The 25,447-nt window shown below is 48.3% G+C and overlaps 1 protein-coding gene across 1 annotated transcript in view; it reads right to left on the bottom strand.

Annotated features, from left to right (window-relative positions):
- Positions 1 to 4,985: 4,985 nt before the first annotated feature.
- LOC310667165 (uncharacterized protein) overlaps positions 4,986 to 25,447 on the bottom strand; it is a gene marked incomplete at its 5' end in the record, with an annotated part of 34,138 nt that continues 13,676 nt past the window's right edge. The window contains 10 exons of the mRNA XM_083418889.1: positions 4,986 to 5,544; positions 9,126 to 9,329; positions 10,186 to 10,294; positions 12,040 to 12,254; positions 13,130 to 13,245; positions 13,872 to 13,995; positions 15,195 to 15,363; positions 17,049 to 17,203; positions 19,023 to 19,126; positions 20,371 to 20,882. Of these exons, the coding sequence (XP_083275015.1) occupies positions 5,388 to 5,544; positions 9,126 to 9,329; positions 10,186 to 10,294; positions 12,040 to 12,254; positions 13,130 to 13,245; positions 13,872 to 13,995; positions 15,195 to 15,363; positions 17,049 to 17,203; positions 19,023 to 19,126; positions 20,371 to 20,882 (1,865 nt within the window). The 3' untranslated portion in view covers positions 4,986 to 5,387. The remainder of the gene's footprint in view (positions 5,545 to 9,125; positions 9,330 to 10,185; positions 10,295 to 12,039; positions 12,255 to 13,129; positions 13,246 to 13,871; positions 13,996 to 15,194; positions 15,364 to 17,048; positions 17,204 to 19,022; positions 19,127 to 20,370; positions 20,883 to 25,447) is intronic.

The following is a 25,447-nucleotide window of genomic DNA, read 5'->3' as shown; positions in this document are numbered from 1 at the left end:
TTGAGTCCCTTTTCCCCCCTGTGTGTGTGTCTGTGTGTGTGTGTGTGCCATAGCCTTGAGGGGGGAACCAATGGGGCTAGGTTTCAGAAAAGGGGGGTTGTTCTCTTCTCCATGGGATTATGCAAGCCCTAATCACTTTACTTGGGTCAAAGTTCTAATGAGGCTTTGAAGGATTAGTCCAAAAGGGATAGGAAGGAGGAGAAAATGAAGGCATTCAGTAAATGTGGGGCAGGGTGTTGCATGGAACAAGTATTAGGTTTTTTTTTGGGGGGGGGAGGCGTGTGGAGAAAGGAAAGAGGGGGAGCTGGCTGTGTTCTCTTGGCTACAGGAAGCATCGTTTTTTGTTTCTTGTTCCGTGCTCATAATCTTAAAAAGCGGACCGCTGGAGATCGCCTGCCCTGGAATGACAAAAGCAGGAGATGGCACAGCACTGGAGAGAATGATTGTTCTCATCAGGCAGGGGGAAGTGGCTCTGTGGTAGAGCATCTCTGTTGCAGCAGGCAGAAGGTCCGGAGTTCGATCCCCAGCGCCTCTGGGTAGCACTGGGGGAGATTCCCTGTCCAAAAACCCGGAGGGCTGCTGCCAGTCAGTGTGGACAGTAGGGAGCTCCATGGACCATTGGCTCTGACTCAGCAGAAGGACATTTCCTATATTCCCCCATCAGGCTCTGATTGGTGTGTGTGCAAGCTTTTGAGCTACACAGAGCGCTTTATGATTTTGCCCCTTTCTGCCTGGGAAAGAGCTGTGTGAGGATGGAAAGCTGCCAAGAGGCAGCCCAGGTGAGGCAGCTGCTTGCACCAGTGTCACAAAGGGCCCACGTGCCAAATTCTTAGCACGCGTGACTCAGTGAAATAAACGGGAGCTGCACAAATAAGGGAAGTTTATGAGCATGTGAGGCCTTCAAATTTGGTGTGGCCGTATCAATTTAAGGGGAGTGTGTGTGTGTGTAGATATCAGCCAGAAACTAGCCCAGGGGGTAATGTAGCCCCCAGGCTAAAAACGCTCCTGCAACCTTGATTTATTCCCTATCTTTTTATTTGCTGGCTGAAGACACTGTACAAAGAACAGAGTTGTGATTATTAACAACCTGTCTGCTTTTTTGAAGGGGGAAAAACGGTTTCTAGCTTTTGTGGCCGAGATGCTAATGCGTGAAATATGTGACGGCCGTGTTCTTGACAGACGCAAGTCAAAGCAGCCAAACAGTGTAGTAAAATTATGCAGCAGGGCAGTGTGCTTCATAATTTCTGCCTTTGGGGAGCACCAGCTGCTTTGACTTCACCCCAAGTGTTGAAGCGTGGTGTTCCACTGTGTGTGGCAAAGGATTCTGGGACGTGTTCTGGGGTGTGCACTCAACACAAAGGGTACCTTGCCCAGGCCAGTTGAAGTTACCTGAGGACTCAAGTGAGTGAAGAACAAATCCCCCCAGTAGATTTAATGCTGCCTTGCAATGTGTGCTGCAGGGCAAAACTGACCTGTCCAATGAACCTTGTTCACCATTTCCAGTCATCGTCTAGAGCAGGGCCAGCGGTGGAGCAAGCCGACCGGGCACCTGGGGCAGCGCGCATGCCCTGCACCCATGGGCGGGTCAAGCTGGGGCAGGACGCTCCGCCCTACAGCTGTGGGGGAAGCGGTGGGCAGACCGTTTGGGGCAGCGGGGAGCCGGTGGGCACCCAAGCCACCGCATCACTCCCAGGAGAGACGCGTGGCTCAGGCGCACTGCAGGCCCCACGGTGAGTGCCACCCAGCATTTTGTCACCTCCCTCAGTGGTGACACGTGCTGCAGCCCGCCCCCACCCTTCCTCCAACCCTGAGCAGGGCTGTGGGCCGAGGCCAGAGGTCAAATGTGGCCCCCAGGAGTTCTCTGCCCAGCCCTTGGGACTCCTCCCAGGCCACACCCTCTCGCTGGCCCTCCTTCAGGGCTTTTGCTTGCCAGGATGTGTCCTTCAAGTCTGACTGTGGGTCTACTTGCCTGGATGGGGAAAGGAGAGGGGTCTGCACAACCTCCTAGTTTCTGCCAGGCTGGGGAAGTTGCCCATTGTAACATATTATTTTTGCCTCCCTTATATGCCTGTTACGATTATAAAAAGGAACCCCCCCCCCATTTATTTCACCACAAGCTCCTTGGAGGAGAGTTGAATCATAGAATTGTAGAGTTGGAGGGGGCCACCATGGTTCATCTAGTCTGACCCCCTGCAATGCAGGAATCTTTTGCCCAGTGTGGGGCTCGAACTCACAACCCTGAGATTAAGAGTCTGATGCTCTACCAACTGAGCAATCCATCAGGATGTGGGCTGAGTCTGAAAGCTTGTCAATCTTTTAAGCCATCGTTTTAAGCCATCTTGCTGGGTGCGGTGGGTGCATCTCCTTTTTGACAATTTATTAACATTTTGGGGGAACCGGGTCGTGTTTTTTGTTGTTGTCACTGTCTTCGCTTCCATTACCCTCACTCGCTCTCAGTGATGTCATTATCAAGTCAGATTTGACAGGCTGCACAGAGTGGCGATGCCATTCTAAGCTAGGGTCGCCATATTTCAAAAAGTGTAAATACGGACACAAAAGTTGTTGAAGCCATCATGAGGAGCTCTGCGCGCCCCTTTCCCCACACCCCTCCTTTCCCTTCTTCCCTCACGCCCTTCACGCCCACCGCTGAAGCCTCTCTCTGAAGCTTTCCGCCAAATGTGTCCGGAGAAACGGAGGAGGCGATTGTTAGGCTGGAACCGGGAGCTGCCTCCACGGCTGACCAAACCTCAGCAGAGCCAATAGCTGCATTCTGGGCAAGAGAAGCCCCATGAGGAAGCTGAGGCCACAGTAGGGTGAGAGTAGTGGTGGGGCGGAAAGATGGTGTGTGCTTTTTGAGATATTTTATGGGAAATGGGCAAAAATGACACTGCCAATATGGGCTGCCATATCTCCTGATTTTCCGGGACATTTTCTTGCCGAATTCTACCTGGACGCTGCTTCTGACCGCAGTATTACGGGCATGTCTGGGAAATTCCAGGTGTATGGCAACCCTATCTAAGCAGTACGCAAGTAAGGGGACCTTGAAGGGATGAGGTGCTTCAGTTGGAGCTGGCACTGGAGGCTGGTCCATTGGGCCAAATAGGGCACTGCTCTGAGCAGTGGCGTAGCGTGGGTTGTCAGCACCCGGGGCAAGGCAAGTAATTTGCGCCCCCTAACCCGTGGATTTGCGCCCCTTAACCCGTGGATTTGTGCCCCCTAACCCTAACCCCCAGATGTTGCGCCCGGTGCGGCCGGCCCCCCCTGCACCCCCCACGCTACGCCACTGGCTCTGACTCTGCCCTCTGCCAGCCCCCACTTGCCTGCCTTTTTTAATTACAAGCAGTCAAAGGGGTGGCCGTCTTGCAGAGCTCAGAAGGCAGGCAGAGGAGGAGGAGGATGGGGACGAGGGATGGAAGGATTCCAGTTCTCCCAGTTTCTCATTCTAAAATCCAGTTCCCCACATTTTGCAACGATTTGGAATTTATTGATTAAAAGAAAATTCCCTGTGAAAATTCACCAGCATTTTTAATACGAATTTCTCCTAATAAACACATTTTCATATGCAGTTTTGGTGAACGTACACATTTTTGCAAGCAATTTCCCCATATGCAATGCAGTTTTGTGTCCTTTTTTTTACAAATTTTTTTTAAATGCATGCTTTCCCTTAAAATGTGCATTTAAAAAAATGGTTGGAAAACTGTAACCCGAAATTGGGAAAAGTGTGAATTTTGAAGGATAGCTCTGTTTCGGTTCACACGTGGTTTCAGAAAGGGCAAGTTGGATAGATTTGGCTTTGAATGCATACTGAATTGAATTCTTCCTCTGTCCCTAATGGGGCAGAAACAAGAGCTCCTTAGCTCTGCCTGCCATTGGCTGTGGCTCCAGCTGTCATTGACTCTGGCTCCGCCTACTTTGCCCTCCCTGCTTTCTGCTCCACCCAATGGGCACCAGCTGCCACTGGGAGCAGGCATGGGGAACCAATGGCACTCCACAAGACTGTGAATATGGTTGTATAGTTCAAGTATTTCCCGGCAGAAATGAGCACCCTGCTGAAAGTCCTTGTTTGACCCCAAAGTAAAAACTGGACACTATTCCACACTAACCTGACAATAATTGAGAGTTGGTGCTCTGTGTGCTGTTGCATTTCTTTGATGGCTTCCAAACAAGTCCTGTTGTTTTGCTGAGCCTCACCTCCCTAGAAAACCCACATGATAAGGCAGGGATGGTGAACGGCCCACTGGATCTGGCCATGGCTGGTTTTTCCCTCTGGCCTTATTTGCTCCCCTCTTTCCCTTGCTCCTCCTCACCTGCTGGCTTCCTCTGCCCAAGTAGGGAGAGCTCATTGCTTTGAAAATGTTGATCTGATGGCAGTGGCATAGCGTGGGGGGTGCAGGGGGGGCCGGCCGCACCGGGCGCAACATCTAGGGGTTAGGGTTAGGGGGTGTAAATCCACGGGTTAGGGGGTGCAAATCCACGGGTTAGGGGGGCACAAATTACTTGCCTTGCCCCGGGTGCTGACAACCCACGCTACGCCACTGTCTGATGGCACCTGCAACCTCCACTTGCATCTTAATTTGAACCAACCTCATCTGTACATTCTGAAACAATATGCAACCCAAAGCACAGGGTACCTCCCCTCCCCCAAAATGCATATAACTAGGAAAATCATGCCTTAAAATGCATGTATTTGTGTCCCTAGTATAACATCAATAGTGCTTTCTATTAGGGGATATTGCATTAGGATTGGGGAGAAATTAGATTCAGTTCTCATCTGAAGCTGAATCTATCAAATCTGCACTGTCCGAAACCCATGCGTGAACCAAAGCACAGCTATCTGTTAAAATTCACCCTCATACGAAATTTGCCTTGCAGTTTTCCAAGTAAACAATGGTTAAAAAAAGCATATGTAGAACCAAGATTGACAGCTCTTTCCATCTTTATTTAGGAGTGCACTAAAATGCTGTTGAATTTTCAGGAGGACTTTTTAAAAAACACCAAAATGTTGTAGACATGCTAGGAACTGAACTGGTAAACTGGAAAAAACGAGATTTGGTGGGTCCCTGCAGCAGAGACTAGCCTAAGCCCCTTCCACCTTAAAGTGTCCTTGCAGGGTGGAGGGCATGGCTGGTCAGATCCTCAAACACAAGAAGCCCTTTAAGGAGATGAGGATTGCCCCCCCCACTTTTTTGCAGGTCCCCAGCTGTGAGTTTTTCACACTTGGACATGTCAGCCAGGCTAGAATGGTGTCCTAGCCTATTACGATTAACAGAATGTCTCGACTTTGCTATGCTGGTGGAAGAAGGCACTTAGGGTTTTTTTTTATTGTTGAAGGTGGTACATTGCAGGCAGCGGAGGCCCTGCTGTGCCTGGGGGCACACCTTTGAGGCTCAGCTACTTTTGGCTGGGTCGGCGGCTGCCCCATCTCCTTTTCCTGTGTTTTCAAGCGGCCTGGGATCTTTAAACATTCTCATGTCCAGGAAAATGTCATCCTGATGGGAAGGGGTCCCTTTGCAGCCCTCGTCGCCTTTCTGCTGCTCCAAGTTCCTAAAAGAAGACAAATAATGAAACTGGATGGGGGTGGGGAGAGAGAGAGACGATTGGGGGAATATTATGGGTTCCTGAAAATCCTCCTGCTTAGGTCCAGGTAATCTTACAAACTGACTCCTCCCCAGCTCAGCTCAATAAGAAAATGAGGGGCTGGGGATGGAGGGGGAAGAAAACTCACCAAGCCAGCTAATGTTTCACTGCTGCTGCTCAGGACACCGAAGGTTCATGGGGCTTAGCTGTACCACCTGTACCACAACTGAAGGCGGTCCTGTTTAGGGAAGTTTTTAATGTCTGACACACTATTGTTTTTAATACAGTGGTGCCTCGCAAGACGAAAAGAATCCGTTCCGCGAGTCTCTTCGTCTAGCGGTTTTTTCGTCTTGCGAAGCAACCCCATTAGCGGATTAGCGCTATTAGCGCTTTAGCGGCTATTAGCGGCTATTAAAGGCTTAAGGGATTAGCGGATTAGCTGCTAAAAGGCTATTAGCAGCTTAGTGCCTTAGAAAAAGGGGGTGGGGAGCGGAAAAAAATCACAGGAACTCGCAAGACATTTTCGTCTTGCGAAGCAAGCCCATAGGAAATTCGTTTTGTGAAGCACCTCCAAAACGGAAAACCCTTTCGTCTAGCGGGTTTTCCGTCTTGCGAGGCATTCATCTTGTGGGGCACCACTGTATTCAGTTGGAAGCCGCCCAGAGTGGCTTGGGAAACCCAGCCAGATGGGCGGGGTATAAATAAATTGTTGTTGTTGTTGTTGTTGTTGTCTGCCTGCCTCTGCAGAGGTGAGCCTGGCCGGCTGGGCCTTGGCGAGGAGACTTGGGACACGGCGGGAAGGCTAGGCTCCAGGGTCCAGAGTCCTCTGGCGGCAGGCAGGGTGGGGATCCCTGCATGGGGGCGCCTGCCTTATACCCCTTCAAAACCATGCGCCTGGGGCTACGACCCCCCTGGCCCTCCCCCTGGATTAGAAGGCCCAGATAGGTCTTTAGAGCAGGTGTGCCTTAGCTGGTTTAACCTTCTTTTCCTCACGTAGTCCTACTGCATTTGATACTAAAGGCTTCTGAACTTCAGGCTTGCGTTTCCGTTTTTTTAAAAAAAGTATTTCGGAAGGCAGGGGATGTTTTAAGAGGCACACAGGACCCTCTTGTCCGTGTAATCCAAGCTGACTTCAGCTGGAGTTGCTGTTTGCTCAAGGGAGGTTGTTCTGCCATAAGAATGTAAGACGATTCCTGCAGTATCAGGCCAAAGGCCCATTAGTCTCACAGTGGTCACTCAGATGCCCCCAAGCAGTACAGCAGCACTCCCCCCCCCATGTGATTTCCATGAACGTGCCAGGTGATGTGTTGAAAAGCTTTCCTTGATTGACTTCCATCACTTACACTGCACTTCCTATATACATTTTAAGGAAGGTTGTATCTGTTATTCCATATTATTACCATACAATCTCACACAAATCAGTCAATAAAATTTTATTAATATTTTCATATTGAGATATTTGTAGAATAAATTTGGAAGAAATTCTTCCAACTTCTCTTCTTTTCTCTCTCTATTTTTTTTCTTTCCCCCCTCTTTTGTTCTTTTTTATATATGTGTGCTTCTCTGAAATATATATGTATGTATGTATGTATGTATGTATTTGCAAGATTTTGTAATAATTATGTTAAATAAATTAATAAAAAAGAAAAAAGAAAAGCTTTCCTTGAGTTCTGTACTGATCTGGGGTATTTTTTTGATTAAGGGGTATGTGCAGCCGACAAGTGGACTGCTTCTCCTCACAAGCTAGTCTTTCAGCTAGCAGAGGAGCTGGCGACTGCTCTGCCGCACTCTTGGATTCAAATGTCAAGATGCTGACCAGCAAAGAAAAAGCAAGTATCACTTCTCTCTCAGGAATATGCAGCCATTCCCCCAAATTTGCAGGAGGAAATTTCCGTGGGGTCCAAGGTTATTCCGTTTTTAGGCACCTTGAGTTAATCATTTGTCCCTGCAAATTAACAGAGGTAATCCAGGGCCTGAATGCAGACTTTACCTTCACGCCAAATTGCTCAAAGCAATTTTAAACAGAAGATAAGAGTCACGGTGGGGTTGGATTAGATGACCTCCCCGTAGCGTTGGGCAGAAATTCGATTCCGTTTGCGCTTAAAGGGGAATTTACCTTTCGAAAAACAAGATGCAAATCAACCCACAGCCATCTTTCGAAATGCACACTTTTCTGAATTTTGCAATGCTGTTCCTCTGCTAAGCAATGTGTACCGAAATGCATATACCAGTACTTCTGTACAGCATGCATATAAATTTGTATCTTAATGGAAATAACATGCAAAACTGCATGGTAAAAAGATGTTTTAGAGCAAACAAACCCGATTTATCTGATTGCCAAATCTGGTGCTAAGGGCAGCAGCTCTTGGTCCCTAAACTGTGGGAACCTATCCCTGGGCCTTTTTGTGGGAGTTTAATATCATGTCTACCATGTGGCAATGGCAACAGCAAATTCAGCTTCTTTGCGTCATAAGCCAGTCTCATCTGTGTAAGTTGATTATCTGCACACTTTGTGGGTAATCTGCATGATATAGACAGATAATTTATGCGGTTACGATTGGCATACATTGACAAGCCAAATGATGCCCATTCCATGTTTAGAATTAAGAGAGGGGGTAGCCGAAATGATGACAATTCCTGTGTATGAATCATGACATGAAAAGGCACAATCTCTTCTGTTTGTATTATAATAGCTCTATAAGCGTTGCTAGCATAAGTACCTTCATGTGTCCTTTGACTATTTTAGGTAAAATGCTGGAATGTTGTGTTTTCCTTGATGCAAGTCACTTCTCCGCCACTGATGGCTTACTAAATGGAAGGATGGCAGTGTGGTGCAGTGGTTAGAGTGTCCAACTAGGACCTGGGAGACCAGGGCCATGAAGCTCATTGGGTGACCTTGTGCCAATCACTCTTAGCCTAGCCTACCTGATAGGGTTGTTGTGTGAATAAAATTGTGGGGGACCAGTTATGCCAACTTGAGGTCCTTGGATAAAAGCTCTTGGATACATGCGATGAATACATCTACTTTATGTTGGCTACATATTTGAACACCTTAAGATTATCATGAGCAACGACCAGGTTTCTGTCTATGTTTGGATACATGGAATAAGAGCCTAAGAAGAACCTTTTGCATTAGGCCAAGGATTCATCTAGTCCAGCAACCTGTTCTCACAGTGGCCAACCAGATGCCCCCCAGAGGATAAGAATTCAAACTCAACTCCTGGGGCTTTCTGTGTGCAAGCCCTGCACTTTGGAAGACAGGCTCACAGCCATTTTTTCTTTGTTGATTATATAGAATGAATATGTCCCCTTACCAATTCCCACCACTTTTCTGAACCTTTTCCAACTCTCCAATACCCTTTCTGAGCTGAGGCAAACTGAACCTTTCGAAACTGTGCCAATTTTAGCCTCTGATTTTAAAACTGCACTGTTGTGGGGTTTTTTTGGTCTCTCAGAATTCCCAAACAATGCCAGGTACCAAGGGTTGGTGCTGATAAGCAAACAAATGTGGTTAAGGAATGAGGAGGGGAAAAGGCAGATCTACTTACTGGTTCTCCACATCTTCGATGGTATCAGGTAGTGGCATGTTCAGGGTCTCTGGAAGGAAGCAGGCGGCAATGCCAGAGATGATGGGAGCTGCCCCATAGATCAGAAGGGGGAGAGATGGGGAATACTCGCCAGTCATCCTCACCAAGGGAGCCACGATCCCGCCGACACGAGCCATGGTGTTCCCAAACCCCATCCCGGTCTGCCTGCCATGCAATGGACAGAAAGTTGACAAAGGGGGAAAGCCTTAAGCCTGGGAAACCTGTGCTGCCCCAACAGATAACCCCAGACTTCAACTCCCATCAGACCCAGCCAGCATGGCCAATGACCCAGGATGATGGGAGCTGCAGTCTAGCAGTGTCTGTAGGGCCACAGGCTCCCTATTGCTGGCCTAAATAGATTGGTGCCTGGTGCTCCTTGGGACTGGTAGGGCAAAAGGCAGGGAGCCCAACACTAGGGGGAGCCAGAGCCAATGACAGGCAGAGGCGACTCATTCTGGTTTTGCTCTCCTCTTCCTCCCTGCTCCCTACATGGAGCAACACTGAGGTTGAGGAGGAGGAGGAAGCTGCCAGGCAGTGCCAATCCCTGGGGTGGCTGGGAATATGAAGACTGGTGGAAGGCGGCTGGCGTATGGCAGACTGAGACTGGTGGGGCAGCGCCCCATTCACCCAAATGGGCCAGCCTCCACAGCAGCCAGGTTACTTGAAGGATGGCTCCACCTGCCTGTTTTAAAAGATGGGTCTGCCTTAAATAGCTTGGGTCTAGGGGGCTTCCGCAGCTGTGTGTGCTCAGGCCACAGAGGCCACTTTAGAAAGTAGAAGGAATAGCAGTGGGCAGCATTATATACCCATCAACTGCCCTGGAAAAGCTGGGACATCTCATTTCCCCACATCCCAGAAGAGTGCGGCGGCCATTTTGGGTGCCTCACATGACTTCGGGCTGATATCTAGCGCCAAAAACAGCATTTATTTCCGGGTACGCAAGACGGTTCTGACGGTATTCCAGGGTAACCGCCCATATAAAATGGCCCACAGTTAAGAGCTTCCACTAAGTCTGAGGTACCTGATCACCGTGGGGTAAAGCTCTCCCGTGTATAAGAAGACACAGTTGAAAGAGGCTGCCAAGCACCCTTTCCCAAAGACAGCAAAGACAGTGCGCAGGATCTGCATATCTGGGGAGAAGATCAACTCAAATGATTTTGCAAACAACTATTGTTCAGAGCCCTTCAGCCCCCCAACAAATTCTGTTACCGTTTTGACCTTTGGTTTCTTGCCATTATTTGACTTCCTGTTCCACTTTGCATTTGGCATACATTTCCTGCCCCCACCACCTCAGTCTTAAGATAAGGTTTTCTCCCTCTGTCACCAGCCAAATGACCTTTCGCAGTTTGTCAGTGTTGTGTCACCAGCAGTCTTCGTCTCAGAACTATTAGAGCATTTGTGAACATTCTGTGTCTCACCTGCAGCTCAGCCAATAACAAGGGTGGCAGCCTGAAGGTGTCAGGCAACAGCCACATTTTAAGCCTTATTATATAAGTTTTCAGCAACCTTTGGTGAACACTGGCATTGACACTGTGAATGTTGATGCTCCCATCACCAGCAGGAGTGAAGTCAAGGCACTTTCCTTGAGTGAAACGACACATTATGTTAAATAAGAAATTGCATTTAAAATGTCTGTTTGTGGTTTTAAAATAACAGCTGTTGGGATGGGGCTGGGACCTGATCAGAGCTGGCGCTGTGGTTTAATCCTTTCCCACTATGCTGTGATTTCAACAAAAAGTTCCTCCCTCACCTTCTTGTTTTCTGTTTTATGGTTTTCAACTTTTGCCTGTAAATCACTCAGAAAACTTTAGCTGTTGGGTATTATGCACAAATGTAAAATAAGCAAATGAATTAATGAATTAAAATTAGCCTGAAGGAAGGAAGCTGTTAGTAAGAAAAATGCACCCTGCACATGCTCAGGGGCTCTTTCACCTATTCTTCCACGTGCTTTTGAGCCAGAAGCATGAACCTGTAGTCTCAGTCACAAGGTCTTATGCCACACAGTTCTAGGACTTAATCCCATTTCACACTGAAAACAAACAGCCTTTCCTCCTCCACAGGAAACCCTGTTGGGAGCCTATAACCCTAGGAATCTGCTTTCAGCACCCTCACCAGACTACAGTTCCCAAGAGGTCTTTGGAGGGCACCCAAACACCTCAAGCAGTAGAAAAACAGACTGTTCTCTATTTTGTGGGAGGAACTCTAGCACGTACCAGGAAACATAGGTTTGCAGAAGCATGTTTTGTTTTATTTTGAATTGTATTGTTTTGCTGCTTGGTGGTTTGCCACCCTGGGCTCCTTTAGGAAGAAGAAGGGCAGAGTGGACGTTGAATAAATCAATGGGTGGATAAATAAATAAATAAAGTGGATGAAATCATTCTGTATCCCTAGTGCAGCATACTTATGACTTTATATATGTTGGAAACTGCCCAGAGTGGCTGGGTCAGCCCAGTCAGATGGGTGGGGTACAAATAATAAAATTATTATTATTATTATTATTATTATTATTATTATTATTATTACCCACTTGAAAAAATAAGATGCCCTGGGATTTTCTTGGAGGAAGAGCCATGGGATATAAATTTAATGCATAAAGCAAATAAATAAGAAACAAACTGTTTGCAGTTTGGAAAGTGATGGGGACGTACCGTACATTGAAAAGTATGGGGTGGAATAGTGACTAACAGGAAGATGCATGAACACCTTGCAAACAAATCAAGGTGAACATTTGTTGTCAATGTATAACCCCCCAGGAAACGAATCGGAGCAAGTGCTCAATAAATTCAACTTCCGCATAAGCTTTGTGCAAGCAAATCAGAACGAACGCTCAATGGTCTGGAGGAGCCCCTAAACTGTGGTTTATCTGGAGTCTCACCTTGGGGGACAAAGATGTTTCCGGCAATGGACAGGCCTGCTAGGATGAGAGTCAATGCCTGGGTGATCCTGCGGCCAAAGTAGCAAATCACAACAAAGGCAATGAGTTTCGCTGGGATATCAACAGCCCCAAAGATCACCTGGATGAGGTAGACGCTGACCCCAAAGTTCTGCAGGTCCATAGCCAACCCATAGTAGGCGAAGCTGGTGGAGAACCTGGTGGCGGATACAGGGAAAACACACAAATAAGCCGAGGGTTGTGGCTCAGGGGCAGAACATTTGCTCTGCGTAAAGAAAGTCCCAGGTTAGGTCTCCAGCATTTCCAGGTAGAACAGAGGGACATCCCCGTCAGAAACCAGGTGAATCCGCTTCCTGTCAGCGTAGATACTGAGTTAGCTCAATGCTCTTCAACCTTTGACCCCCCAGATGTTTTTGGACTCTGTTTTCCATCATTATTCTTTATGCACCATTATTTATTAAATTTGTTAGTCGCCTCCAACCCAAAGTGACTTACAACCAACCACCTATCGTTCCATTTACAGTGGTACCTCCATTTTTGAGTGTCTCAGAAGCCGAACGTTTCGGTTTTCGAACGCCGAAAACCCAGCAGTAAATCCTTCCGTTTTTGAATGCACCTCGGAAGTCAAATGGCTTCCGCTGCATGTTTTTCAATTTTCTCCATTGAAATTGGAATTCTCCCTTTGCACCTCAGTTTTTGAATGTTTCGGAAGCTGAACGGTCTTCTGGAAGGGATTACATTTGAAAACCAAGGTACCACTGTATATCCCAACATTTTCTCCACAGAGCTCAAGGTGGCACCTGTGGCTTCTGCCCTCATTTAGTCCCTCACAACAACCCTGTGAGGTAGGTTAGTCCGAGAAGGAGCCTGGGGGGGGGGCTGGTCGTGCCCCCTCTCAAAAAAGCACAGCCCCCCAGCCCCCCACACTACACCCCTGCTCTAACCAACTGAGCTATCCGCCCCCCAATACTGAGCCAAGAAAACGATCTTTAAAGCGATCTGGCTTTTCTTCTTCCGCTTCTTTCATTCCCTCTCTTGCCTTCCCCACCAGCTGCTTCCACCTCAAACTTACCAGACGAAGCAAAGGCAGCACGTTACGCGTCGCACAACAGGCGATCGCACCAAGTCAGCTGCCGTGAAGTTGGACTTGGCGGAGGGTGCCTCTTTCTGTAGGCTGGCTTTCAAGACCTGCAAGAAGAAGACAAGCAAGGGGTTGCCTGCCGCCTGCTGTGGCCTCCGGCCAAATTCCGCACATTTAGGGATGGAATGACGAGACGCCTGGAAACTTACTTAATGTTTAAGGGGAAGGACTGTAGTTCCACGTTCAAGGGCATGCTTTGGATAAAGAAGGTTCCACATTCAATCCTCAACCTTTTTCGGTAGAGGTAGGGGGAAAGCCCCCTTGGAAACCTTACAGATCAGCAGGCTAGTGAGGGTGGAGGCCAAACAGGCGAATCCACAACTTGCACCCCGATTGCAGAATTAGTGTATCCTGACTGCGGAATCAAGACTGTCGCAAAATACACACAGCCATTTTTTGGATGGCTGGTCCACCTCATCTTCTTCCTAAGGTTGCTACCATTCCCCACCTGCACTCCCAGGCAGGCTCCTGTTCCCTGTAGATGTTTGGCAGGCAGATATTCAAATGGTGCTGTTTTTTGTGTTTTTTTAACAGCAGAGAGGTGCATTTTTGTGTGTGTATGTTTTTTTGGGGGGGAGCTGGCACTGCTGAATCACTACCTGTTGTGCAGATGCTAAAGGCTTAGAAGCATAAACCAGGAAGAAAAGGAAGGGACGTTTCTTTCTCTCGCTACCTCGAGGCTGAGCTTCTGCCCTTGCTCCTTCTGCCCATTTATCCGTGCCACTTTTTGCAGCTCCTTGAGTGCCTGGTCCAGTTTGCCAGTTGTGGCATACCACCGGGCAGACTCTGTAAACCACCTGGGCAAGAGAAAAACAGAGAGGCAGCAAGGTGGGGGAACAGGGACACGGTGAGGTGAAAGAAGGTATATACAACCCCTAGGTAATGCCCATCCTGCTCTACAGAAGGAGCCCTTGGGTATTTGATTAACAGCTCTGCCCTGCACCCCAACATCTCCTGCTCCAACAAGCCCCTCCCTAGGTTCAGCTAGCTTCCCCCCCCCCCCTTAGGGCTTATACTTCTATGCCTTCAATGGCTGTAAGCAGGGGTGCTGACTCCTAGAGGCTGAACCCCTTTGAACCCCCACCCTGGGGGACAGAGTTCCCACAATGTTTGTCCGGGATATGGCGGCTCCTCCCCCCTCCCCCCTCCATGGTGGGGGAGCAGCCCCTGGCTCATAGCATTGGCAGGAGGCGGCGGCAGAGGAGCCGCCCAGACACCCAGACATTGTGCACGATGGCGTTGTGTCTTGGTGTCGTGTCCGACGTCTGGGCATCGCATGCAGCATCACAACATCGCGCATGATGCCCGGATGCGACTCGTGACACCCCGGCATCACACGCGATGTCAGCTGCGTCAATCACCCTCCTGAGTCAGCATGCTTGGCTGCAGGAAAGGCAGGAAACCAACAGTTGAAGCTTCCCTCTGAAAATGTGCTGGGGAAGCTTTTACTGTTGCACTGCTGTTTGTCAATGATGCAAACACAGGACCTGCTCTTTAAAGCGGAATCGGAGCAAATGGCAGTCCAGGTTTTCTGCAGATTGCTCTTTGCTCCGATTCAGCTTTAAAGAGTTGTTTTTTTGTGGGAGAAGCTTTGGAGAGAAAGAAAGAGGGTGCCCGGATACAGAGCTTTAAAGCGTGGGTTGTTCCTGGAAAGCGTGGATAAGCCCTATATCTTTATCTTTAAAGTGGCATGCTTAAATGGGGACTGCGAGAGAGGAGAAGAGACAACCCCTTTCCCCCTCCTTGCTTATCCAGTCTCCCCTTCCAGAAGCTTCCTTGTGACCCTCCCCCCGCTCCTCAAATGGCCGGTGTCTGCCTTTGCAGTGCCCTCAAGGCACTCCTTCCTCCCCAGCTCATTCCCCACAACCTCAGCTTTCCTCGCCTTCACCCACCAGTCTCCAGCCTCCCCACACAATTAATGTCAGTGTTTTGGGGTAGGGACTCCCACCACTGCCGCTCACAGCAGACAAGAGAGCAGGGCCACAGCGCCACCTACCAGCCGTACAGGAAGAAGGCGAAATAAGGGAAGGAGACGGCCAGCTGGAGCCAGCGCCAGTCGCGGATGGCATAAGCTATGCCGGCAAGGATGAACTGCCCGACGCTGTAGCTGTATCCAGTCACCATGCTGATGGTGGCCCGGGAATGCATTGGGGTCCACTCTACCGCTGGAAGAGGAAAACCCCATGTTGCCGTCTAGCAATGTTCAAAGGAGTGAACACCCACCTAACTGATTCTGGGGTTTCTAACAAGAACTTTGACCTAAACTCTGTGTCAAACAGAAAATATAAAACCAGTACTTTCTTCCTGGAAGTACTCAAGGTTACACAGTACTGGCACCTTCTGCCCCCCCTCCCCATGTTAAAAGTGTGGTACTTACTGTAACAATTTCATGGTGAGTACCTCCCCCCGCCTTTCTATATAAAAAAACACCGTATAAAACATATGGGACAGATTGAACTTCTCCAGTTCCTCTGGGACATAAATGTGCATCAAAAGGAACACCCGAAAACCTTATTTGCAGCAGTGGAGAAGTTAAAACACAAACCTAGCTAACGGTAAGGCACTGCTATATTTAGGTAGATTTATCACTTCTAAATATTTTGGCAGTTTAATCCCATGATTTGAATTCACACATGTAAATAATGAAGAACAGGTTTTGTTAGTCCAATATCGTATGCTCTAAATGAGTGGAGATTTAAACCCAGATATCCCTTATTCTGTGCAACACTCACTACAACACAACATAGTGCCTCGGGGTGTGTGTGCACAAATCAGACTTGAACCCAGATCACAAGGCAAGGAAGTAGTCATCACTCATTTTACCCCATTGGTGCATAGGGATGAGTGAATCTGTCAATGATGATTGGCGTTTCTCTCAGGTTCTCATTTTACCAATCTTAGTCCTCCTTGTTTCCACATCAGTTTGCAAGTTTCTTTTATATATATATAAAAGTCCCCATGACAATTCACCAGCATTTTTGTGTGAAGTTTTCCTAATATACAAATGTTTGTATGTAATTTTGCCTAATATGCACATTTTTGCAAAGTGATGTCTCCTGATACAATGCATTTTCCCATTTATTTTTCATGAATATATGCGTATTTATGTGCTTTTTTGTTTTAGAGGTGTGAATGAGAAAGGATGCCTCTGTTTCAGTTGTTTTATTATGTGTGCAGATTAGATGGCCACGAGGCACCAGAATTCGCATCGGAGGCCCTGTGATGTGGGTGCCGAGCACCCACAACAAAATCTTTGTGGGTGCTTGGGCCCCCAGGGTCCCCTATATAGTTGGTGTCAGTGGCATACTCAACCTACAGGTGAAAACAGCCCTTTGATTTTCCAAGAGAACTGTGTAAAAGTCAGATCTAGCAGAATTAATCAGAGGCTTGAAAAATAGAGCTGAACAAGGAAACGACAGCACATTTCCAACTTCCTTCATTGTCTCCAGGTACCTTTCAAAGGAGAAAGGGGCAACTACCTTCTCCAGCAGGGGGCAGTACCTGCGTGGTGGTGGTGGGGCTCAGAGGCTTTGTGAGCTCCAGGGGAAGTCCTCAAAGGTGCCTGGGTGCCCAAGGGCATCATGTTGGTGACCCCTGATTTAATATCATTGTAAGAAAAAGCAGTGTGCGTAGGCGGCCATTTTCTCAGTAAAACAACAACTGAAAAAAGAGATTCCAAGACTCAAACTCGCTCTCATCTGTAACTGGTTGTCTTTGGTGGATATGACTGCCTGTGATTAATGGGAGAGCAATGCCCTTTGCACATGCCCAGAGGCCTCAGGGCAGATTTGCAGCATGCTTGGCTAATGTTTTAAGTCTTGGAACCAGCCACTAGAGGAAACTTACTTACACAGCGACACGCAGTTCAGCCCAATGCCTGAGAGAGCCATTCCTGACAGGAAGCGGAAGATGCAGTAAGCTGTGAAGCTGGGGGCAAAAGCAGCGCAGGACCCCGAAACAGCCATTTGGAGACAGGACCAGATCAACAAAGCTTTCCGGCCAAACCTAAACAGGGGAGGAACGAGTCTTGTTATAGACAGGGTGGTGGGTGAAATCTGGAAGCGGCAGGAATGGAAGAATGATCTGGAAAAGGAGTGGGGGAGCTTTTACAGCCTGAGGGCCACGTTCCCTTCTGCGCAACCTACCAGGGGCCACATGCCTGTGGTGGGCAGGGCCAGAGGCAAAAGTGGGAGGAGCAAGGAATGCAAATATTATATTTGTACGGCAGGCCGGTTTCTGCACACACCTCTCTCTCCTTGACCCAGACAAGCAAGAGGCAGTATCAGAGTTCGAAGGTGCACTCCAGCCAGGCATAAACACTCAAGGAGGGTCTGGCTGGGGAGGCTCCTGAGGGCCAAAAAGAGAGTCATGGAGGGCAGAATTTGTCCCCCGGGGCTGAGGCTTCCCACCCCAGAGCTACTGTAGATGCACCAAGGCGATAATGGCTGGTGTGATGGGATGAAGAGCTGCTTGTGCGTAAACTGCAAGTCCCTCAGAGTTTGATCAAGTTCTCAAACCTCTGCCTGTGACGGAGCCCTTCCAGCATGGCTGCGTCAATCGCTAGCAGAATCCGAAAGTGGTTGCTTTCGGAATCGTTTCCAACATAAAAGCTCCTTAACGGAAACACGTCTTCTGGACTCTCGGCATGACAGTTTCCGGCGAGGAATGGGTGTCCCTATAGGAGGTCCTGAGACCTCCCCGCTGTTTTCGCTGGAAGCGTCTCTGAGCCATTCCTCCGACTCACCTTCCCTTGAAGTTCCTGCTCTCCCCCTACTGGTTCCCTCTTCCGCTGCTGCGTCTCTCTCAACCTCAGAGAGCCCTTGCACCTCCTGTCCTTCCGATGGCAGTTCCCTGACATCCGGAGAATGTAAAGAGAACACACCATAGCTGCCAGCATCCTGGGAGGGCAAATCAGGACATGACCTCCCCCCGCATCTTGCCGCCAGCCGCCCTTACATGTCGCTCCCACCCATCGCCTTGGGTTTCCCCAAGGAAAGTGGCAGGATAAAACTAAAACCTGTGAGGATCATGGGACAAATTGAAGAAATTACAGGGCAAATGAAAATGTAGATGAGCCAAGAGTCAGATACTTTCACTGGCCCTGAGCCCACGGTCTTTACGGCTTACAGACGCTTACAGACGCTTCAGGTTACAGGTTACAGACTCCGCTAACCCGGAAGTAGTACCTCGGGTTAAGAACTTTACCTCAGGATGAGAACAGAAGTCGCGCAGCGGCATAAGTGGGAGGCCCCATTAGCTAAAGTGGTACCTCAGGTTAAGAACAGTTTCAGGTTAAGAATGGACCTTCGGAATGAATTAAGTTCTTAACCCAAGGTCCCACTGTAATCCGGATAAGACTCTGGGACTGGGGGAAAGTCAGTTTCTGGCTAGGAAAAAAGGGGTCCTCTTCCCTGCACACACACACACTGAGTTGACCCCAACATGGGGGGAGGGTGGCGTGACATCACACATGCGCCGCCCTCCCAACCCGGCCAGGCCGACTTGGCCCATCATGCCCCCCCACCCCACCCCAAACAGCCAGATTAGCTTCATGAAAGGGATGGGCCAAGGCAAAGACTCTTCATCCTGGCTCATCCTTTTGAGGATTGTCACGAAATTCCCTTGAAAATATGGGGGGGGGCCCTGGCCCCCAGCCCTCCCTTTGATGGCGCCCCTGTCCCCACAACCCACCATTTGCCATTTTCCTTCTACTAATCTAGTATGATTTTTAAAAAACAAACAAACAAAGGATTCCTTGGCCCAGCTAGAACCAACCGCTTTGACGTGCATTCGCGACGTGCTTTCAAAGCACGAAACGCCTTACTTGTCTGAGAGGCCGCCGAATGCGACCGCGCCCACCAGCACCCCCGCCATGTAGATTGACTGGGCCATCTGCTGCAGCGTCCGAAAGTCGCACACCAGGTCCCACTGCGGGAGGGAGGGGGGGAGGGCGGTTAACACAGAAGCATCACCATCGCTTGGCTTTTCCGAAACGCGAAGCAGAAAAGTTGACTTTGGGATATGTATCTATAAAGCTCCATTTCCTTTTCCAACTTTCCACCTCACACAGAAGATGGTGTGTGCTCAAGCTCCGCAGCTCCAAAAGGCATTCCTAGAACCATAGGTGGCCGAGGCAGTTTTTACTGCAAAAACTTTAATCCTTAAATCCCGTTGGCAAGAACAGTGGTACCTCGGGTTACAGACACTTCAGGTTACAGATGCTTCCGCTAACCCAGAAATAGTACCTCAGGTTAAGAACTTTGCTTCAGGATGAGAACAGAAATCGCGTGGTGGCGGCGCGGCGGCAGTGTGAGGCCCCATTAGCTAAAGTGGTACCTCAGGTTAAAAACAGTTTCAGGTTAAGAACAGACCTCCAGAACAAATTTAATTCTTAACACCACTGTATTGTGGCAATTGTGTTGAGTAGGAAATTGCTGAATTTAGACAAATGCAGGAGACCCCAGATACAGAACCTGGGATTTTCCTCCTGCAAAGCTGGTCCTCCACTTCTGAAGAATAGATGCCCCCCCAACCCCCCCATATTTATATGGAGACTCTTCGCAGAGAGCTTTCGTGAATGATGGATTAGGAGAGGGTGGGGTGGGGGGGTTGCAGGTGAGGGGAGGATTATTTAAATCACTAAACTTAGATAATCACAATTTAGCTACTCAACATTGCTCCCTTAAAATCAATCTTGGGCATAGTCATATTTCATATTGAATGTGGACATGTGGCCTATCTCTCTCCCCCCCCTTTATTTGTGAAACATTTTGTTACAGGAAGTCATCTGCATCATTGTTGGGGACCCTCCAGATTATTTAATTATTATTTGTATCTCACCTTTCCACCAAGGGGCCAAACATGCGTATCCCCCCCCCCCCCCGCTTTCTCCACACAACAACCTTGGGAGGTAGGCCAGTCTAAGAGAGAGTGACTGGCTGAAGGTCACTCAGCTGTGTGGGGATTTGTACGCTGGTTTCCCAGGTCCTCTTCCCACACACTTAACTTCTGCACTGACTGCGATTCCCATCACCCCAGACCAGGAACTGTAGTCTAGCAGCAAGTTCCCCCCCGATCTACACAAATCCAGCATCCAGAATCCCACTTCAGTACCAATCCAATCCCAAAAAATGTGGTGAGGCATTGCTGATCCTCACCTAAGGCCTTCCTACCTCTGTCACAATGGTCGACGTGAAGACTTCGCCATCGTAGGTCCAGCCGTCAAGGCAAGGCTCCAACTCTGCCTCTGTCCTCTCCAGCTCCGTGGAATTGGGCTCGAGGAAGTGCCACTGGGTGGTGACGAAGCGACGGCACTTCTGCAGCACCTGGTTGCCGTCTGTCGGGATGAAGGCTCTCAGAGGATCCCGACAGTCTGCGCCTTCGGTGATGTTGCTGCCACCGCATGTGCTGTTAACGCTAGTGCGGCAGCGGTGCCCGGGGACGGCTGCTGTAAAATTCTGCAAGAGGTTGTGGGCTGCCATGAGGACCATCGGGAAGCAAAGCAGCAGCACGTTGAGGACCTGGAAACGGCCCATGCCGCCAACCTGATCCAAAAGTTGGGCAAAAGTCATCGCGGCCCAAAGATGCAGGACGGGCCCGGCTGAATCGGACGAGGCACGTTGGCCGATGCAATGGCAGCAGGGGAAGGAGAAAATATATACCGGTATATATACTTGCAAACGTTAGGTGTTTGCTTGGTGATCTGGAGGTGCAAATCACAAATGGACTTGCTAAAACGTAGAGATAGAAACCTCCAAGAACCGGCCCGGTGGAGGCTGTCAAAATGATTCCACGGCTGATTTCCTTTGCAGTGGTTGGAGCTGTACTGAAGGAATGAAACAGTTAAGAAGGACACTTCCCATGCCTCCTGCTGATGGGCAAACAGACGGGACCTCTGCCCTCCTGCGTGTGCATTTCATATTTGAGCCTGCTCCAAGGTCACCCAGAAATGCGCCGCTGCTTATGTGCAGTTCCTACGAAGGAACCAGTAGGGCACCTTTCCCTCTCCCCCCTCTGCCTGCAGGAACAAAAGGTAGAATGAGGCTGAAAAGGCCAGAGCAAGGCGAAAAGGCTCTGGAGAGGGGCTTGTTTTTCTGTGCTTCTGATTAAGCTCCTGCTGAGTTTCAGACGGCTTAGTCGGTTCCATTAGACCCACATCTCCTAAGAATGGAGGTATTAGTGAAAAGGGAGGGGTGCACATTCACTTCCAGCGAACTCTTGGGCGAGATGGTGGTAACAGGCAGAGGAATGAGCTGAGTCAGGCCTGGAATATGAACTTTCCCCCTTGAAGTCATTTGCATTCCTGGTATCAAAGAAAACATCACAACGATAAGCTTTATTTATGGGGGCTTTGCAGATCCGGGGGTGGGGGGGTGGGATCGTTTGCTGCTCTGGGTGTTTGGTAAGACTTTTTCCACCCTTCTCTTGGTCTGGGATGCTTCCCTCTGAGGTCGCGTCATGAATCCCCAATGAATGTATCAGTCTGCATGGTGAACCCTTCTGCCTTTGACACATCCACATGTCACGAAAAATGGGGCTCTCTCAAGGGAGACCCTGCAATGTCCGCTATTGGTCAGTGGAAGGAAACAGAGTCACAGCCAGCTAAAATGAAAGGAAACTGCCCAGCCCTGTCAGAAAGACCACCCAAAATGTAATGAAAACATCAAAAAGAAAGAGGAGGTGTTTAGTGACACTGGAGCACACATGAGTACATAGTTTCGGAACTTGTCAATCACAATACTTTGTGAACTGCCTGTCTTGAACCGCCATTCAAATTCAGACACATTTTATTCCCCTCTCCAGGCATCTAAACACCCACTCTCCTTCTCCCTCCCGGATCTATTCTTCTTGCTCTTACCCACATTCCCCTCTTTGATAGGCAAATGACAGTTCCCTCTTCTGTGGACAAGCAACCCTCTCCAAATGGTAAGACATTCGCAGCTAGTTGAGGGGTTTCCTAGTTTCCTGGCTGTGTGACTTCAGAGGTGGCTGCTGGGGTGAGGTGTGGGCCAAACACTGCTCACTTTTGGGTTTACTATATCATTTGACATGAGTTTCATTCATAAGCAAGGTTTTCCATTCATAAAAAAACCTATTACTTCAGAGGAAAAGGTTATGAATTTATCCTTTCTGGGTGGTACATGTGGGGTGGTGCATGCCCTCAATTTACAGCGCAACCAATAATTTCCAGCGCTTGATGGGAGGCGCTGATGGGCATTAATTACACAGCTCTGCAAAAGTGATCACAACTGCAAGGAACAGGTCTCATATATAAATTAAATGTTCATAAATGTACAAGGCAAACATATGCATAAGTATATAAACCACGTGTCTGAAATAGTACAGGAGAGCAATCCTGAAGCCCAACCCAAAGGGTGCTCATCAATGGTTCCTCTTCATCCTGGAGAAGAGTGACTAGTGGGGTGCCACAGGGTTCTGTCTTGGGCCCGGTCTTATTCAACATCTTTATCAACGACTTGGATGATGGACTCAAGGGCATCCTGATCAAATTTGCAGATGACACCAAACTGGGAGGGGTGGCTAACACCCCAGAGGACAGGATCACACCTTCTTTGGAGGTCTTTAAGCAGAGGCTTGACAACCATATGTCAGGAGTGCTCTGATGGTGTTTCCTGCTTGGCAGGGGGTTGGACTTGATGGCCCTTGTGGTCTCTTCCAACTCTATGATTCTATGATTCTAAGCCATTTTGATTCTCCCAAATTGACCTCAAATTTTTCTCTGCAAGATGGAAGGAAATGGAAAAACCTCCCCATTGTCTTTTGCTTACAAATCCTGCCTTAAGGGTGTATTTGTGTATGAATAGGGTGAGCCTGTGACCTCAGTTCAGGAACTAAAGTATTAGCCATCAAAAAAGAATGGCCAGACTGCCCAGGTAATGCAACCAGTGACCATTATCAGGTATCCTGGCAGACAGGATTTCTGCTGTAGGTTTCAATTATATGCAATTTCACTGATGCGCACGGTGCCTTGGAACATAACCCCCACATAAGCGGGGGTGGGGGGAGACTGCTTGTACTGCTGAAGATGATGTTACCTGTGTTGTTTCTGCTGTAGCATTGGAGAATGCATGAACAAAGTATTTAAACTTGCTAAAGTTTATGGTCTATTCACTCCAAAAGGGGTGGAGGAGAATTTTAATTGCTTAATACTGGCACATTTTATAACATGGCAAATGTTTATTGAATACATAAATTGTTCAGACCGTGGCAGGAATCCACCCAGCACTTGGCGTGATCTCTTGGAGTAATCAAATGAAACTTTAACACATGGCATGATAAAATTCTATAATTTTATCAAGACAAGTTACTTGTTGCTTACTGTTGTAACAATTGTTTTCTCAAAATGTATCTTCTGAACCATGAAAATAAATAAAAACAGTATTATTATTTTTTTAAAAATAGTGGCATATTTAAAGCTCTAACAACGTATATTTCCTATGCTTTGCAAATGTTAAAATGTTAAAGCTCTAACAATGTATATTTCCTATGCTTTGCAAATGATCTGTGTTTTCAACTCTGCTAGGGACTGTTTTTCCTAAAGAGTGAGTCAAGCCTCGCACCCCTTTTCCCCAGCCATTTTTTCTTTGTAGTTCCCCACACACATGGGACTTCAGGATTAACTGGTATTCCCCAGTGATTTACAACCAAAACAACAGTCCACCAGTTTGGCGGCAGCCCTCCATATCAAGTACCTTTCTATGTTTCTGTCTAGATCAGCCCTTTATCCAAAGCACCAAGGGCTGCTGCCATGGATTGAGCCAAGAGTCCAGTGACAATGGATTTATTATCACAGTTTCCAGAGGAGTAGCCGTACGAATAAAAAATGCAGTCTGCTGACTGCAGCTACTACTATGGCATAAGATCCGCTGTCCTGTAATATCACATATGAGCTTTAACTTTTGATGAAGCCCAGGACAGCGAAACAAGGCCAATATTCCGGAAATCCTTGTCTTTGTGAGAGGATTTTGTGGAACTGTAACAACCTTTCATGTGGATGGTTTGGACTTTATGAACAGACAGGTGGAATAGACACCATTACATGGATGGACCTTATGCATGAACTGACTAGAGAATGATCTGATCCACTGGGTCTTCTGCTTCGTTTGTTGAACTTTATGAGTTACTTCTGTTGAAATTTATAATTTGGTACAGTGGCGTAGCGTGGGTTGTCAGAACCCGGGGCAAGGCAAGTAATTTGCGCCCCCCCCCCGCTGCACTGTCCCTCCCCCAGATAGTCCCTCGCTCTCTCTCCGCACCGCACCGCACCGCACCACACCGCACCGCATGCCTGGCACCCCCCCCTCCACAGTGGGCGGCGACCCGGCGGCTCGGATCGGATTCGCACAGCCAGCACTGCAGTGAGAGAGAGTGAGTGAGCCAGGTAGGGCAGAGAGCTGCAAGTGCGAGCGCCCCCCCCCAGATGTTGCGCCCGGTGCAGCTGGCCCCCCCTGCACCCCCCACGCTACGCCACTGATTTGGTACAATGAATAGTATACCTTATTTATCTAAGAACACAGCCGGTTACGTCTTGTGTGTTTATTGAGCGTGCTTTACGTGACCATAGGTTTGTTCGTTGTTGTTCTGTTGAAGCAAAGCAATGCAAAATGAAATAAAGAGCCTTGTGGCACTTTAAAGGCTAAGACATTTATTATGGCATCATATGCATGAAAAAGCCTCTCATGGCCGACACACACATATATATATAGGTATAGAGAAAACTGTAAACAGTGGGGCCCAAAGGCCACAGGATGCAGAAAGTACAGTCTGACATTTCTTCGCAAATCTCAGATGTATACAATACAATAAGCACAGTAACCATTTTCATCAGTAGCAACTGGCAATCTTCCAAACTTTGTTCCATTAATTACGCACCAGGTATGAGAGGAAACCCTGGTTCCAATTGAGCCACAGACACACAGAATCAAACTTGCCGCAGGAATTCTAGTTCAGTCAGAGGCTGCCTAGGGTGGAGTCAAGTCAAGTTGCAGAGTGTATCCCTGAACAGCTTTGGCAGGAGAGAAGCCTGCAGTCCTCCAGATGTTACTGAACTACAACTCCCATCATCTCTGATAAGGGATGGGGAAGGAAACTGAATCAGTTTGTATTTAAAGACAAACTCTAATTCACACTTTTCAAAACAGTACATGAATCATAACACAGCCACCTTTTGAAATTCACACTTCTCCAAATTTTGCCATGTAGTTCTCCAGCCAAGCGATGTGTACAAAA

This window comes from Podarcis tiliguerta, assembly GCF_965153285.1.
Source record: "Podarcis tiliguerta genome assembly, chromosome: 16".
NCBI lineage: Eukaryota > Metazoa > Chordata > Lepidosauria > Squamata > Lacertidae > Podarcis > Podarcis tiliguerta.
The sequence above is the reverse complement of the archived record's forward strand: the minus strand, read 5'-3'. Positions and strand labels throughout refer to the sequence as shown.